This window comes from Pristiophorus japonicus, chromosome 22 (genome assembly GCF_044704955.1).
Source record: "Pristiophorus japonicus isolate sPriJap1 chromosome 22, sPriJap1.hap1, whole genome shotgun sequence".
NCBI lineage: Eukaryota > Metazoa > Chordata > Chondrichthyes > Pristiophoridae > Pristiophorus > Pristiophorus japonicus.
In genome coordinates, this window is record NC_091998.1 from 43,169,272 (window position 1) to 43,184,723 (window position 15,452).

Here is a 15,452-nt window from a genome sequence, read left to right on the forward strand (position 1 = left end):
CTGCCTCTGCTAATGTTACAATCACTGCCCGCTGCCCAAAGGGTGATGTACTGGCCCTCCCTCCCTGCATTTGGAAGGCAGGTCCAGTGATGGCAGAAATTCTCCAACTGGCGGAGGGAAATAACAGCAGGCTCTGCAAGAGCCGCGTTTCCTTGACAACAAGACTCGGTTGTGTTTTTTCTTTTAAACCCCTCCTTCTCCGGGGGGGGTGGGGGGGGGGGGATGTTTTTGTCTGCTGCTGCTTGCTGTGTTTTTTTTCCCGATAGTCGCGTACCTGTGTCAGCAGCATTAAACGCACAGACCGTTTGCCTGTAATTTGGAGGAGCATCTAGAGTGTGCGTAAAATAAGCAACCGGACAGCTTGAGGACATGGGCAACAATATAAATATATTAATTCGCAGTCCTGCGATATTGGAAGCTGTTCTGTGTGGCAGCTTCTCCAGAAGTCTGTTTAAAATAAAATGAGTGAGGATTTGTTCACCTGGAGGTTAAATTACAAGCAGTGATCAACAGGACCAAGCTGCAAGTCAGTTCGTGGTATTGAACCCAAGCGCATGGTGTTCCAGCTAGCTACCCTTCGGCCCACAAGTCATGCCCATCTCCCTAGTTCAAAGCCAGCTCTGTTTGCACAACATGGACTCACTCAAGCACACTTCCGACATGTCTTCAATGCTCCCCGCCATCCAATCTGTGAAATCCTGGGCTTATTGTTCAAGTGTCAGTCCAATGACCCGTGCGACTATCGGTTAGCCGTGGCTCAGTGGGCAGCAGCCTCTCGTCTGAGTCAGAAGGTCGTGGGTTCAAGTCCTGCTCCAGGAACTTGAGCATAACATCTCAGCCGACACGCCAGTGTAGTACTGTGGGAGCGCAGCAACAACAACTTATATTTATATAGCGCCTTTAACATAGTAAAGCGTTCCAAGACGCTCCACAGGAGTGTTATAAAACAAAATCTGACACCAAGCCACATAAGGAGAAATTAGGGCAGGTGATCAAAAGCTTGGTCAAAGAGCTTTTAAGGAGCATCTTAAAGGAGGAGAGAGAGGTAGACAGGCAGAGAGATTTAGGGAGGGAGTTCCAGAGCTTAGGGCCCAGGCAGCTGAAGGCACGGCCACCGATGGTGGAGCGATTATAATCAGGGATGCTCAAGAGGACAGAATTAGAGGAGCGCAGACATCTCGGGGGGTTGTGAGGCTGGAGGAGATTACATAGATAGGGAGGAGCGAGGGCCATGGAGGGATTTGATAACAAGAATGAGAATTTTAAAATTGAGACATTGCTCAAACCAGGAGGTGTTGCTGCACTGCTGGAGGTGCCGTCTTTTGGATGAGATGTTAAACCGAGGCCTCCTCTGCTCGGGTTGACGTAAAAGATCTCATGGCCATTATTCGAAGAAAAGCAAAGGAGTTATCCCTGGAGGAAAACCCCTAGCGGTGGAGAGCGTTCGGAACCATAGGTCCAGTGTCACCTGTTCCTCCCAAGCATTGCACCTGAATGGGCCTGTGCGGCATTCAATCTCAGGGTTGGAGCGGTTTCTCTGCCGCTGTGAATGCAGTGTTATAAGATTGAGGGATCGTGGCGGAGGTGCGGCGAATGTTTGCGGCGGAGGAGCAGCAAGAGATCGTGGCAGAGGTGCGGTGAATGAGGGTACGGAGCCCAGAAGACCCAGGGGCAGCACGGGCCCAGCCCACACTGCGATATGTGTGTGCACTAGGTCTGTGCAGCAGAGCTGGTCTCCAGTCGTCCTGGTTAATCCTTGCCACTGGACCAAGACCGAGCTCTGTCAAGCCCGTGTGGTGGCTGGTGTGCAACGGTCACCAGACGTAAAAAAAATCCACCCACAGGTATCTTCCACCCCCTCAATTTGAGTTCAGGACTGGAACATCGGGTCCTTCATTGTAACATCTGTGAACTCTTAAAAGCATAGAAAATAGGTGCAGGAGTAGGCCATTCGGCCCTTCGAGCCTGCACCACCATTCAATGAGTTCATGGCTGAACATGCAACTTCAGAACCCCATTCCTGCTTTCTCGCCATACCCCTTGATCCCCTAGTAGTAAGGATTGCATCTAGCTCCTTTTTGAATTGGCCTCAACAACTTTCTGTGGTAGAGAATTCCACAGGTTCACCACTCTCTGGGTGAAGAAGTTTTTCCTCATCTCGGTCCGAAATGGCTTACCCCTTATCCTTAGACTGTGACCGCTGTTTCTGGACTTCCCCAACATTGGGAACATTCTTCCTGCATCTAACTTGTCTAAACCCGTCAGAATTTTAAACGTTTCTATGAGATCCCCTCTCATTCTTCTGAACTCCAGTGAATACAAGCCCAGTTGATCCAGTCTTTCTTGATATGTCAGTCCCACCATCCCGGGAATCAGTCTGGTGAACCTTCGCTGCACTCCCTCAATAGCAAGAATGTCCTTCCTCAAGTTAGGAGACCAAAACTGTACACAATACTCCAGGTGTGGCCTCACCAAGGCTCTGTACAACTGTAGTAACATCTCCCTGCCCCTGTACTCAAGTCCCCTCGCTATGAAGGTCAACATGCCATTTGCTTTATTAACCGCCTGCTGTATCTGTATGCCAACCTTCAATGACTGATGTACCATGACACCTAGATCTCGTTGCACCTCCCTTTTCCTAATCTGTCACCATTCAGATAATAGTCTGTCTCTCTGTTTTTACTACCAAAGTGGATAACCTCATATTTATTCACATTATACTTCATCTGCCATGCATTTGCCCACTCTCCTAACCTATCCAAGTCACTCTGCAGCCTCATAGCATCCTCCTCGCAGCTCACACTGCCACCCAACTTAGTGTCATCCGCAAATTTGGAGATACTACATTTAATCCCCTCATCTAAATCATTAATGTACAATGTAAACAGCTGGGGCTTGTGGAAGCAAGTCATCCCTGTTCGAGGGGCCGCCTCTGATAAAATTACTACTGGTTTCAGGTAGGATATCAGGGTGTTACACCTATTACTGCTTTTCTCATAGAATCAGAGAAATTTACGGCACAGAAGCAGGCCATTCAGCCCATCGTGTCCGTGCTGGCTGACAAAGAGCTACCCAGCCTAATCCCACTTTCCAGCTCTCGGTCCGTAGCCCTGTAGGTTACAGCACTTCAGGTGCACATCCAAGTACTGTTTAAATATGATGAGTGTTTCTGCCTCTACCACTCTTTCAGGCAGTGAGTTCCAGACCCCCACCACCCTCTGGGTGAAAAAGATTCCTCTCAAATCCCTGCTCAACCTCCACTGTGCCTCCTGGTTATAGTCCCCTCTGCTAAGGGAAATAGGTTCTTCCTATCCACTCTATCCAGGCCCTCATAATTTTATACACCTCAATAATGTCTCCCCTCAGCCTCCTCTGTTCCAAAGAAAACAACCCCAGGCTCACAGTCCTGGCAACATCCTCGTAAATCTCCTCTGTACCCTCTCTGGTGCAATCACATCTTTCCTGTAATGTGATGACCAGAACTACACGCAGTACTCCAGCTGTGGACTAACTAGTGTTTTATACAGTTCAAGCATAACCTCCCTGCGCTAGTATTCTATGCCTCAGTTAATAAAGGCAAGTATTCCGTATGCCTTCAAGAAAATATCAGTGAGTTACATAAGAACATAAGAAATAGAACAGGAGTAGGCCATTTAGCCCCTCGAGTCTGCTCTGCCATTCAATAAGATCATGGCTGATGTGGTCCTGGCCTCAACTCCACTTCCCTGCCCCGAGTTATTATATTACTGTCGGTTATGAGTGGAATCTGTGTTTTACCAGCGTTCCTATTGGTTAACGGTTCAATGTTAGTGAGTTACCATTAGTAACTATTCCTCCCCGCTCTGGTGTTTCCTTCACATGTACACAGAACATCTCACACAACATAAGAACATAAGAAATAGGAACAGGAGTAGGCCATAAGGCCCCTCGAGCCTGCTCCGCCATTCAATATGATCATGGCTGATCCGATCATGGACTCAGGTCCACTTCCCTGCCGGCTCCCCAAAACCCCTTATCCCCTTATTGTTTAAGAAACTGTCTATTTCTGTCTTAAATTTATTCAATGTCCCAGCTTCCACAGCTCTCTGAGGCAGCGAATTCCACAGATTCACAACCCTCAGAGAAGAAATTTCTCCTCATCTCAATTTTAAATGGGCGGCCGCGAAGCCACGAGCAAAGATACGCACGGTCAGGGCACCTGATCTTTATAAGATAGATGCAGTAACATTTGCAGGCGTCACGCGGGCAAACCTCCAGAAAGAGCTCCATCCCGAGTTGGAAAACCCTGAATTTCAACGGACCTATCCGCCACTTTTGCTCTTCTCTCGCATTAGGCTGCGGAGAGGCGCATTTTGCAGAGGGCAGGAAGACTCACAGCTCACTCACACGCTGTTTCAGATCTAGGTGCTTCTCAGCAGATCTCTTCCTCTTCGTTTTACATAACATAAGGATTAGGAGCAGGAGTCGGCCATTCGGCCCCTCAAGCCTGCTCCGCCATTCAATAAGGTCCTGGCCGATCTGATCTTGGCCTCAACTCCACTTCCCCGCCCGCTCCCCATAACCCTCGACTCCCCTATCGTTCAGAAATCTGTCTATCTCCACCTTGAATATATTCAATAACCCAGCCTCCACTGGGGTAGAAAATTCCAAAGATTCACGATCCTCAGAGAAGAAAATTCCTCCTCATTTCAGTTTTAAATGGGTGACCCCTTATTCTGAAACTATGCCCCCTAGTTCTAGATTCCCTCACGAGGGGAAACATCGTCTCTGTATCTACCCTGCCAAGCCAGTTCAAAATCTTATACATTTCAATAAGAACACCTCTGATTCTTCTAAACTCCAATCAGTATATTCATTCGTAGGCAGTCCCTCAGAATCGAGGAAGAGATGCTTCCACTCAAAGTGAGTTCTTTGATGGCTGAACAGTCCGATACGAGAGCCACAGACCCTGTTACAGGTGGGACAGATATTTGTCGAGGGAAGGGGTCAGTGGGGCTGGTTTGCCGCGTGCTCCTTCCGCTGCCTGCACTTGGCCTCCTCACACTCTTTGCGTTGAGACTCGAAGAGCTCAACGCCCTCCCGGATGCACTTTCTCCACCTCGGACGGTCTTCGGCCAGGGTCTCCCAGGTGTCAGTGGTGATGTCGCATTTTACCAGGGAGGCTTTCCTCCTTTGGCTCATTTCCCACGAAGGAACTCAGCATAAAACATTTGCTTAGGGAGTCTCATATCTGGCATGCGAACTATGTGGCCTGCCCAGTGAAGCTGATCGAGTGTGGTCAGTGCTTCAATATTGAGGCTGTTAGCCTGGTCGAGGACACTGATGTTGGTGTGCCTGTCCTCCCAGAGGATTTGCAGGATCTTGCGGAGACATCATATATCTCCAGGACTTGAGGTGCCTTCTATACATCGCCCATGCCTCAGATCCATACAGGAGGGCGGGTAGTACTACAGCCTTGTAGACCATGAGCTTGGTGGTAGATTTGAGGGCCTGGTCTTCAAACACTCTTTTCCTCAGTCGGCCGAAGGCTGCACAGGCCAATAAGTATAGGCCCAACCTTCTCAACCATAAGACAACCCTTTCATCTCAGGAATCAACCTCGTGAACCTTCTCTGAACAGCCTCCAATGGAAGTATATCCCTCCTTAAATACGAAGACCAAGACTGTACACAGTACTCCAGGTGTGGTCTCACCAATACCCTGTACAGTTGTAGCAGAACTTCCCTACTTTTATACTGCATTCCCCCTTGCAATAAAGGCCAACATTCCATTTGCTTTCCTGATTACTTGCTGTACCTGCACGCTAACTTTGTGTGTTTCGTGTATTTTTGCGTTTCGCCCCTTGTTGCTTCAACGAAGGTTTTCCCAACGAGAATCTAGCAAAAATGAGTGTATGGCGCCACCTGCCCGAGTTGCAGCTGCAGACTCTCTCGTCGGTTTATGGACCATTTGGGTGCGATGGGATGGGATGGGATGGGATGGGATGGGATGGGATGGGATGGCGAGCCTCCAGCTCGGTACTCACCGATATTGGAGTGCTTCAGCAGCCGGCAGATTCGAGCTTCTCTCTCCAGCTTCTGGTGATCTGCAACGAGAAAGGGGACAAATCAATCAACGGGGACAAATCAATCAATGGGGACAAATCAATCAATCAATGGTGTCAAATCAATCAACGGGGACAAATCAATCAATCAATGGGGACAAATCAATCAATGGGGACAAATCAATCAATGGGGACCAGCAGCACAGCAGGCTCCTTGCTTTTCTCAAACCCTCCCCCAGACGACACCTGACCCCAAATTGGTTCTATTTCTACGGTGCGAGAACCGTTTGAGAAAACAGACCGAATTATTTAACCTGCTCAAATAACTCACATTTATATCACATTTTCACTGCTAAAAAGCCAAGCTCTACTCTTAAGATTATGCTCCCTTGTGGATTCCCCCACCAACAGCAACTTGTATTTATATAGCGCCTATAACATGGTAAAACATCCCAAGGCGCTTCACAGGAGTGTTATAAGACCAAATTTGACACTGAGCCATACACGGAGGATGCTTGGTCAAAAAGGTAGGTTTTAAGGAGCATCTTGAAGGAGGAAAGAGAGGCGGAGAGGTTTAGGGAAGGAATTCCAGAGTTTAGGGCCTGGGCAGCTGAAGGCACGGCCACCAGTGGTGGAACGATTATAATCAGGGATACTCAGGAGGGCAGAATTAGAGGAGCGCAGAATTTTGGAGAGTTGTAGATCTGGAGGAGGTTACAGAGATAGGGAGGAGCGAGGCCATGGAGGGATTTGAAAACACGAATGAGAATATTAAAATTGAGGCGTTCGAGATAACGGGGTGAAGCAGCAGAACTAAAAAGGAAAAACTGCGAATATAAATATATCAAACAAAAAGATAAAATACGTTAGTCATCGGCCACGAAGAGGCGGGTTAACTCTCCAGGCTGCGATCTTACGCTGGAACCAGGTCAGAGTTCTGATGGAGCAAACCCATTGCAAAGTTACCGAGCAATCCGCTCGACCCAGGACTTTGAAACTGCTGTGCATTTCATGTGTGCGTGGTCGAGTTCGTATGCGTTTGTTCATGTGTGTGTGTATATTCATGTGTGTGTGTATATGTGTGTGTGTGTGTGTGTGTATATTCATGTGTGTTTGTGTGCGTATATTCATGTGTGTGTGTGTGTGCGTATATTCATGTGTGTGTGTATATTCATTTGTGTGTGTCTGTGTATTCATGTGTGCGTGTCTTCGTGAGTGAGCGAGTTTGAAGAATGCTGTGTTCTCCAGACAGCGGTACTAACAGCCTCCCCCAGTGGGGTTGCCACACGGTGCATTAAACAGGGACGCCCCTCCACGGGGTCCGAGGTGCACCTGTAGAGCTGGCTGACCTCAATGGCACTAGAATGAGGTGGCCATCTTACATTTCCGAGTAACGCTTTCGGGCTACATCGCGCTGTTGCAGCTTGGGAGCTCACGGGGTTGTCTGCACCTTCCCAGCCAGCGAGGCGACGGCCAGGAACAGCGGCAGCAACCCCATCCCGAAAAATTATAGTTAGCTGTACGCAGTGCTTCCTGTGATGTTGGGCAGTGTTGTTCAGATACGTTCGGATCACATCAAAAAAAAATCCTGACATCACCAGCAAAGGAAAGTAGCACACTGCGCCAACAAATTCAATCAAAGACTAGCTTTATGCAAAGTTGGCATCGTAACAAACGTTACCAATATGAAGTAATGCTGCTCAGTCCAGTGTCCCTTCTCTTTACAATCCAAAACAATGACATTTTTAAAAAGAGCCCCTTTGACTGATGAAAAATAAAAATCTCCTCTCAACTAAAGAGGCCTCTGATTGAGGAGGAAGATGATTATGTAAGAACATAAGAAATAGGAGCAGGAGTAGGCCATACGGCCCCTCGAGCCTGCTCCGCCATTCAATAAGATCACGGCTGATGTGATCCTGGCCTCAACTCCACTTTCCCGCCCGCTCCCCATAACCCTTCACTCCCTTATCGTTCAAAAATCTGTCTATCTCCACCTTGAATATGTTATGTCTGTAACGCACTTATGAATGACTCCACGGGGCAATGTGTTGTACTCAAACTGTAGTGACCTTGGTCCTTTATTTGTAACTCCAGAGTGAGGCACAAGCACGGCGGGCAGCCTTTTATACTGGGCCCTGCACACCTATGCAGGTGACCATCAGGTCTCCCACCGCAGTGCCCTCTGGTGGACAGCGTCTGCCACAGAGGCAGGAAACCCCGGTCTCCACCAGATGCACCCTCTAGTGGTGCCAGCAGAGTATATACACAGCGTAAACCTTATTGATAGCACTTCAGGTTACAAGTCTCCATCCTATACAACTATACAGTGACTACACAGAGAGTATATCTATAGTCTGCATATAATAACAGAATACATTCAATGACCCAACCTCCACAGGTCTCTGCCAAAGAATTCCAAAGGTTCACGACCCTCAGAGAAGAAATTCCTCCTCATTTCCGTTTTAAATGGGCGGCCCCTTATTCGGAAGTAATTAGGATCAGAAGGACTTGTGGTACGGAGCGGGTGAAGTGGAGGAAGGGAGTGTGAATCCCTCTGGTGTGTGTGGTACCCCCACAGGTCAGTGGCAAACCCCTCGCCAGGGAGGCTGGAACCACGTAGCACACAGGTGACAGGAGCGAGCCTTGGGTTGGCTGCACCGTGGGGCAACAAACCAACCCCGTAACATGTCGGACGGAACAGAGAGAACTTGCATTCATGCGGCACGGCCTCTGGGATGCCATAAAGCCCTTCCACAGCCAATGAATTATTGTTAACATTTCAGGTCAAAACTGGGCTTGACAGGGTAGATGCTGGGAGGATGTTTTCCCGGGCTGGGGAGTCTAGGACCAGGGGTCACGGTCTCAGAATAAGGGGTCGGCCATTTAGGACTGAGATGAGGAGGAATTTCTTCACTCAGAATGGGGTGAATCTTTGGAATGCTCTACCCAAGAAGTTCGTAGAAGCTCAGTCTTTGAGTATATTCAAGGCTAAGATCGATAGATTTTTGGATATTAAGGGAATCAAGGGATATGGGAATAGTGCATGAAAGTGGAGTTGAGGTAGAAGATCAGCCGTGATCTTACTGAATGGCGGAGCAGGCTCGAGGGGCCGAATGGTGACACCTGCTCCTATTTCTTATGCTCTTTACAATTGCATGCTGTTGTTGAGACGTTGGGAGTTTGGGCGTGAAAACAACCGCTAGCACAAGGACTGCATGAAATGCACAGGAGATGAAGAATATACAGTGCTCGATACCCAGAGGCTTTGGGTAGCACCAATTCCTCAGATGGCTGATCTCTCAAGCTGCTGTGTAAAAGGAAAAGCAGCTCCCTGTAATTGGATTTCCCATTAGAAGGGCTATGCTTCAGTACGTAGACCTTTGAAACAAATTCTGTGCAACAGAAGCCATGTAATGACGGATTCCTCAAACTACTGCATTGAAAGAAAGGGTCTCGACGTCTGGAGTAAAAGGAAAAGGGAACTGGGAGAAGGATGGGTCTCCTACCTGAAACATTAACTCTGTTTCTCTCTCTACAGATGTTGCCTGACCTGAGTATTTCCAACATTGTCTTCCATGGGAGAAGGAGGGGTCGGTCTAAATACTGCTTTGGGTTTACAATCAGTGCACAGTTCCAAATCACCTTTGTTTGGTTGTGAGTTCAAGACCCGCTCCAGCACTCGTGCACATAAGCTGGGCTGACACTTCGGTGCAATATTGAGGGAGTACTGCACTGTCGGAGGTGCCATCTTCTGGATCAGATGTTAAAGCAAGGCCCCGTCAGAGAAATGGAGAGCGATTACAGAGCTGGAGGAGGTTACAGAGATAGGGAGCCTTGAGCATATAACGGAGGCTGACACTCCAGTGCAGTACTGAGGGAGCGCTGCACTGTCGGAGGTGCCATCTTTCGGATGAAGCATTAAACAGAGGCCCCGTCTGCCCAGTTGTAAAAAATCCAACAGCACTATTTGAAAAGGTACGAGGAGTTCTCTCAAATGACCTGACAAACAAACTTGCCAACACCAGCGAAGCAGGTTAACTGACCATATATCTCACTGCTGTTTGTGGGACCTTGCTGTGCACAATTTGGCTGAAGTGTTCATTTACATAACACTTCAACGGTGATTCACTGGCTGTGAAATGCTTTGGGATATCCCAAGTTCTTCATCAGCTCAAAATGTTCTTTTCATTTTTGATTTATGTTCTCTGGTTCTATTTTCCTGACTTTGAATTAAGTGTCAGCTGTGTCTCAGTGGGTAGCACACTTGCCTCTGAATAAATAGTTCTTAATTTAATCACAGGATTTCACAACGTTAAACAACCCTGCGTCATTACAAAATCAATTCTGCGGCAAACTTTTTTTTTAATGCGAATGCTTTCCACTTTAAATATTCAAGATTTTCTTTTTAGCCCCGTGGGTCTGCATCACTGCGGCTCGTGATGATCGGAAGTCAAATCTTCTCAAATCACCTCGCTGCATTCTCTTTTTTAAAAAAAAGCCCCGAAGGATTGTAAAAAGATGCACTAAAATTGCCTCAGTTGCCCATCTTTTTAGTGAACTGCGTGTTCCGAGGTTACAAGAGATCGGCTGCTGATGAATGGAGTGCGTTTGGACTCTCTCTGTGTCACCCAACAAGCAAGCACTCAGAACAACTATACCCTGATGTGTCCTACGTTCCAGATTCCTAAGGGACTTCCTTATTCCAGCCGGTACGCTCAATTCTTTTTGGAGAAGCCAGAGATAGGCAGATTTTTGAACGATAAGGGAGTCAAGGGTTATGGGGAGCAGGCGGGGAAGTGGAGTTGAGGCCAAGGTCAGATCAGATCGAGGGTCCAAATGGCCGACTCCTGCTCCTAGTTCTGATGTTCTTATAAAGCAGCCAGATTCTGCCAGTGGATCTTGACTCCAGCTTACCTAAGTGGCATTTGCGTAGTTGACTTTGGCGCAAAGAGTTCATGAGTCACTAGGCCGCACTTCCAAATCCCAGTGCGTTAGGTAAACAAAGCCGCCATTTAAGGGGAAGGCTCGATAAACACACGAGGGAGAAAGGAATAGATGGTTATGCTGATCGAGTTAGAGGGATGGGTGGAGCATAAACACCGGCATTAACCGGCTAGGTCTGTTTCTGTGCTGTACATTCCATGGAAACTGGTCCGTCCTTCCTGGCAGAGTTTCCATGAACTACTTTCAGATGAGACGTTAAACCGAGGCCCCTGCTCTCAGCTGGATGTGAAAGATTCTACGACACTATTTCGAAGAAGAGCAGTAGTGTTTTCCTCCGGTGTCCTGGGTTAATATTTATCCCTCAACCAACATAACAAATTATCTGGTCTTTTATCTCACTACGATCTGTAGGAGCTTGCTGTGCGCAAATTGGCTGCTGCGTTTCCTACATTACAACAGTGAGTACAAGTAAAAAAGTACTTCATTGACTGGAGCGCTCATGAGGTTGTGAAAGATATGATATAAATGCATTTTTTTCTAAAAGTACTCCTCTGGAATTTCTGATTCATCATCACCATCGTCATGGCAGACCCTCGAATGAGGATGACTTGCTTCCACATCAAAAAGGGATGAGTTCACAGATGTTTCAATGAAGGACCCGATATTCCAGTCCTGAACTCCAGGGGTGGAAGATGCCTGTGCGTGGATTTTTTTAACGTGTGGTGACTGTTGCACATCAGCCACCACACGGGCTTGACAGAGCTAGGCATTTATCCAGTGGCAAGGGTTAACCAGGACCACTGGGGACCTGCTCTGCTGCACGAACCTAGTACACGCACATATCGCAGTGTGGGCTGGGCCCGTGCTGCCTTTTCATACTGCGGGCTGGATCACCAGGCCATCAGTACTCAACTCTCGTGCTCATACTTCAAGTGCGGCCCTCGGCAGCGAGTACTGGTAGGCTATTTAACCATAAGGTTGAGGTGCAGAGTTAATCCCAACCATGTTCTCGCCTGGAATCCATTCATGCACACTTGCCAGGAGCAGTCACTGCACAGCATACAAGAGAATGGGCTGGACTCTAAACTGGCCTCTGAAATGGTCTAGCGAGGGCAATTAGGGACGGGGAATAAATGCAGGCCTTCCCAGCGATGCCCACATCCCATGAACGAACAAAAAAAAGTGAAAGGACCAAATTCAAAATCAAATCCATCATCCAGTTCCCATCGCCGAGTGAAAATATTGCTGCAGATTTTATAATTTAAACTTTGCTGAAAGTTAATGCACTTTTCTATCTTACAGGACAAGAATAGCACGTAATGAAATTTCAAAGCGAGATGTGGGTGATGTCATGCACACTTGATCTTAATCCCTTTACTTTCCATTACTCTTTTTCGAATAAACATGTAATCAAATTTTATTTCTCTGGGGTGTGCTGGTTGCTGCAAGGCTGCTGTTTGAAAGATCAACTTGGCTCTTTGTGGGACTAACCAAATATGACAAACAAAAAGAATATGAATTATTGAATAGCTCAGAATCCTCTTTAGAACATGTCCTTGACTTCCAGACTGGCAGCGTTCTCGTAGCAACAAGACAAGGGAACAAATGATCGCAAACACTTTGTAGAGTTCAAGGTGAGAGTGACTGCCCTCAACGCAGAATTTGACAGAGTGTGGCTTCAAGGAGCCAGAGTAAAAGTAAAGTCAATGTGAATCGGGGGAGAACTCTCCACTGGCTGGAGTCATACCTCACACAAACATAGAAACATAGAAATTGGGTGCAGGAGTAGGCCATTCGGCCCTTCGAGCCTGCACCACCATTCAATAAGATCATGGCTGATCATTCCTTCAGTACTCCTTTCCTGCTTTCTCTCCATACCCCTTGATCCCCTTAACCGTAAGGGCCATATCTAACTCCCTCTTGAATATATCCAGTGAGCTGGCATCAACAACTCTCTGCGGCAGGGAATTCCACAGGTTAACAACTCTCTGAGTGAAGAAGTTTCTCCTCATCTCAGTCCTAAATGGCCTACCCCTTATCCGAAGACTATGTCCCCTGGTTCTGGACTTCCCCAACATCGGGAACATTCTTCCCGCATCTATCCTGTCCAGTCCCGTCAGAATCTTTTACGTTTCTATGAGATCCCCTCTCATCCTTATAAACTCCAGTGAATAAAGGCCCAGTTGATCCAGTCTCTCCTCATATGACAGCCCAGCCATCCCTGGAATCAGTCCAGTGAACCTTCGCTGCACTCCCTCAATAGCAAGAGAGAGAGAGAGAGAGAGAGAAGGCAAGAGAGAGTGAGAGGTGAGAGGGAGCGCGAGAGAGAGAAGGCGAGAGAGAGAGAAGGCGAGAGCGCAAGAGAGGGTGGCTGTTGAAGGCCAATCATCTCAGCCCCAGGACATCGCTGGAGGAGTTCCTCAGGGCAGTGTCCTAGACCTCAACCATTTTCAGCTGCCTCATCAATGGCCTTCCCTCCATCACAAGATCAGAAGTGAGGATGTTCGCTGATGACTGCAGAGTGTTCAGTTCCATTCGCGGAAGGGATGGCAGTGGATGGGGAAGGGGTGGAGATGGTCTCGGTCTCCCTCCTCCAGCTCACCAACTGTCCCACGAAACGCCACAAGTTCAAACCTCCCAATTTCCTGGTGTTGAGAAGGGCCGAAATGGAACGACGAGATTCCCATTTTGATTCATAATCTGATGGCGAGGAGCTGGGAGAGCTGGGTGAATTGTAGATGGGAATCGGCAGGCGAGTACTGTTCTACTAATTTCCCTTGACGACTAACGGACTGGTCAAATTCACATAAAAATGCACAAATAAAAAAAAAGGTGCTAACCTCCACTGTGTAAGAATCCCACAGCAGTTGGACCAAAATGTGTAACTCATCAGGACTGTTGCCCACAAATGTTGGACGAGCGCTGCTGCAGCAGGCAACCACTGCTCATATGTCGTGCGTGAGCCGAGCGTGGGTCGGTCACACGTACGAAGACCAATCCTGCCCTCGCCCACTATCCGCACGCCAAAGTCATCGGTCAGTGATCAAGAATAGAAACTAGATTCGCTCCCCCTAAAGCGCCCCCTCCCCGCCCCCCCCAGATACCGAGACCAACTGCACTGGGCCCCCATCACCGTCCCGGCTGGACGCAACCGATTTTGCACAGGGCAGGAATGGAACATGTATTTTGTGGGGTTCATTACCGCACCAAGCAGTGCATTCGCACATAGTCCCGCACCCCCATCACCCACTGTGCTTGCTGACCTACATTGGCTCCCGGTTAAGCAACGCCTCGATTTCAAAATTCCCCATCCTTGTTTTCAAATCCCTCCATGGTCTCGCCCCTTCCTATCTCCTCCAGCCCCACAACCACCACTTCCCCCCCCCCCCCCCCCCACCACCGCAACATATCTGTGTTCCTCTAATTCTGCCCTCTTGAGCATCCCTGATTATCATCATTCACCCATTGGTGCCCGTGCCTTCTGTTGCCTGGGCTCCAAGCTCTAGAATTACATAAGAAATAGGAGCATGAGTAGGCTTTTATACTCTATCCCCCTTGCAATAAAGGTCAACATTCCATTTGTCTTCCTGATTACTTGCTGTATACTAACCTTTTGTGTTTCATACACAAGGACACCCAGGTCCCTCTGTATTGCAGCACTTTGCAATTTTTCTCCATTTAAATTATAATTTGCTTTTCTATTTTTTCTGCCAAAGTGGATAACCTCACATTTTCCCACATTATACTCCGTCTGCCAAATTTTTGCCCACTCACTGAGCCTGTCTAAATCCCTTTGCAGATTTGTTGTGTTCTCCTCACAATTTGCTTTCCCACCCATCTTTGCATCATCAGCAAACTTGGCTACATTACACTCGGTCCCTTCATCCAAGTCATTAATATAGATTGTAAATAGTTGAGGCCCCAGCACTGATCTCTGTGACACCCCACTAGTTACTGTTTGCCAACCGGAAAATGACCCATTTATCCCAACTCTGTTTTTTGTTAGTTAGTCAATCCTCTATCCATCCTAATAGATTACCCCCAACCCCGTGAACTTTTATCTTGTGCAGTAACCTTTTATGTGGCACCTTTCTGGATGCCTTCTGGAAATCCAAATACACTACATCCACTGGTTCCCCCTTATCCACCCTGTTCGTTACATCCTCAAAGAACTCCAGCAAATTTGTCAAACATGATTTCCCTTTCATGCTGTCTCTGCTTGATTGAATTATGCTTTTCCGAAATATCCTGCTACTAGTTCCTTAATAATGGGCTCCCAATGACAGAGGTTAGGCTAATTGGTCTATCGTTTCCTGCATTTTGTCTGCCTCCTTTTAAAAAAAAAATAGGGGCGTTACATTTGCGGTTTTCCAATCCGCTGGGACCGCCCCAGAATCCAAGAAATTTTGGTAGATTACAACCAATGCATCCACTATCCCTGCAGCCACTTCTTTTAAGACCCTAG

The 15,452-nt window shown here is 47.7% G+C and overlaps 1 protein-coding gene and 1 long non-coding RNA gene across 54 annotated transcripts in view; one reads left to right on the forward strand and one right to left on the reverse strand.

Annotated features, from left to right (window-relative positions):
- The window catches only part of LOC139234980 (uncharacterized), a 198,163-nt gene extending 187,755 nt beyond the window's left edge, over nt 1–10,408 (forward strand). For all 7 annotated transcript variants that reach the window (XR_011588385.1, XR_011588382.1, XR_011588386.1 and 4 more), the window contains one exon: nt 9,582–10,408. This is a non-coding gene — a long non-coding RNA (uncharacterized lncRNA). The remainder of the gene's footprint in view (nt 1–9,581) is intronic.
- Nucleotides 1–15,452, reverse strand: part of LOC139234976 (calcium/calmodulin-dependent protein kinase type II subunit beta) — a 315,635-nt gene that overhangs the window by 180,127 nt on the left and 120,056 nt on the right. For all 47 annotated transcript variants that reach the window (XM_070865995.1, XM_070865986.1, XM_070865984.1 and 44 more), the window contains exon 3: nt 6,026–6,085. In XM_070865995.1, coding sequence (XP_070722096.1) covers nt 6,026–6,085 — 60 coding nt within the window. The remainder of the gene's footprint in view (nt 1–6,025; nt 6,086–15,452) is intronic.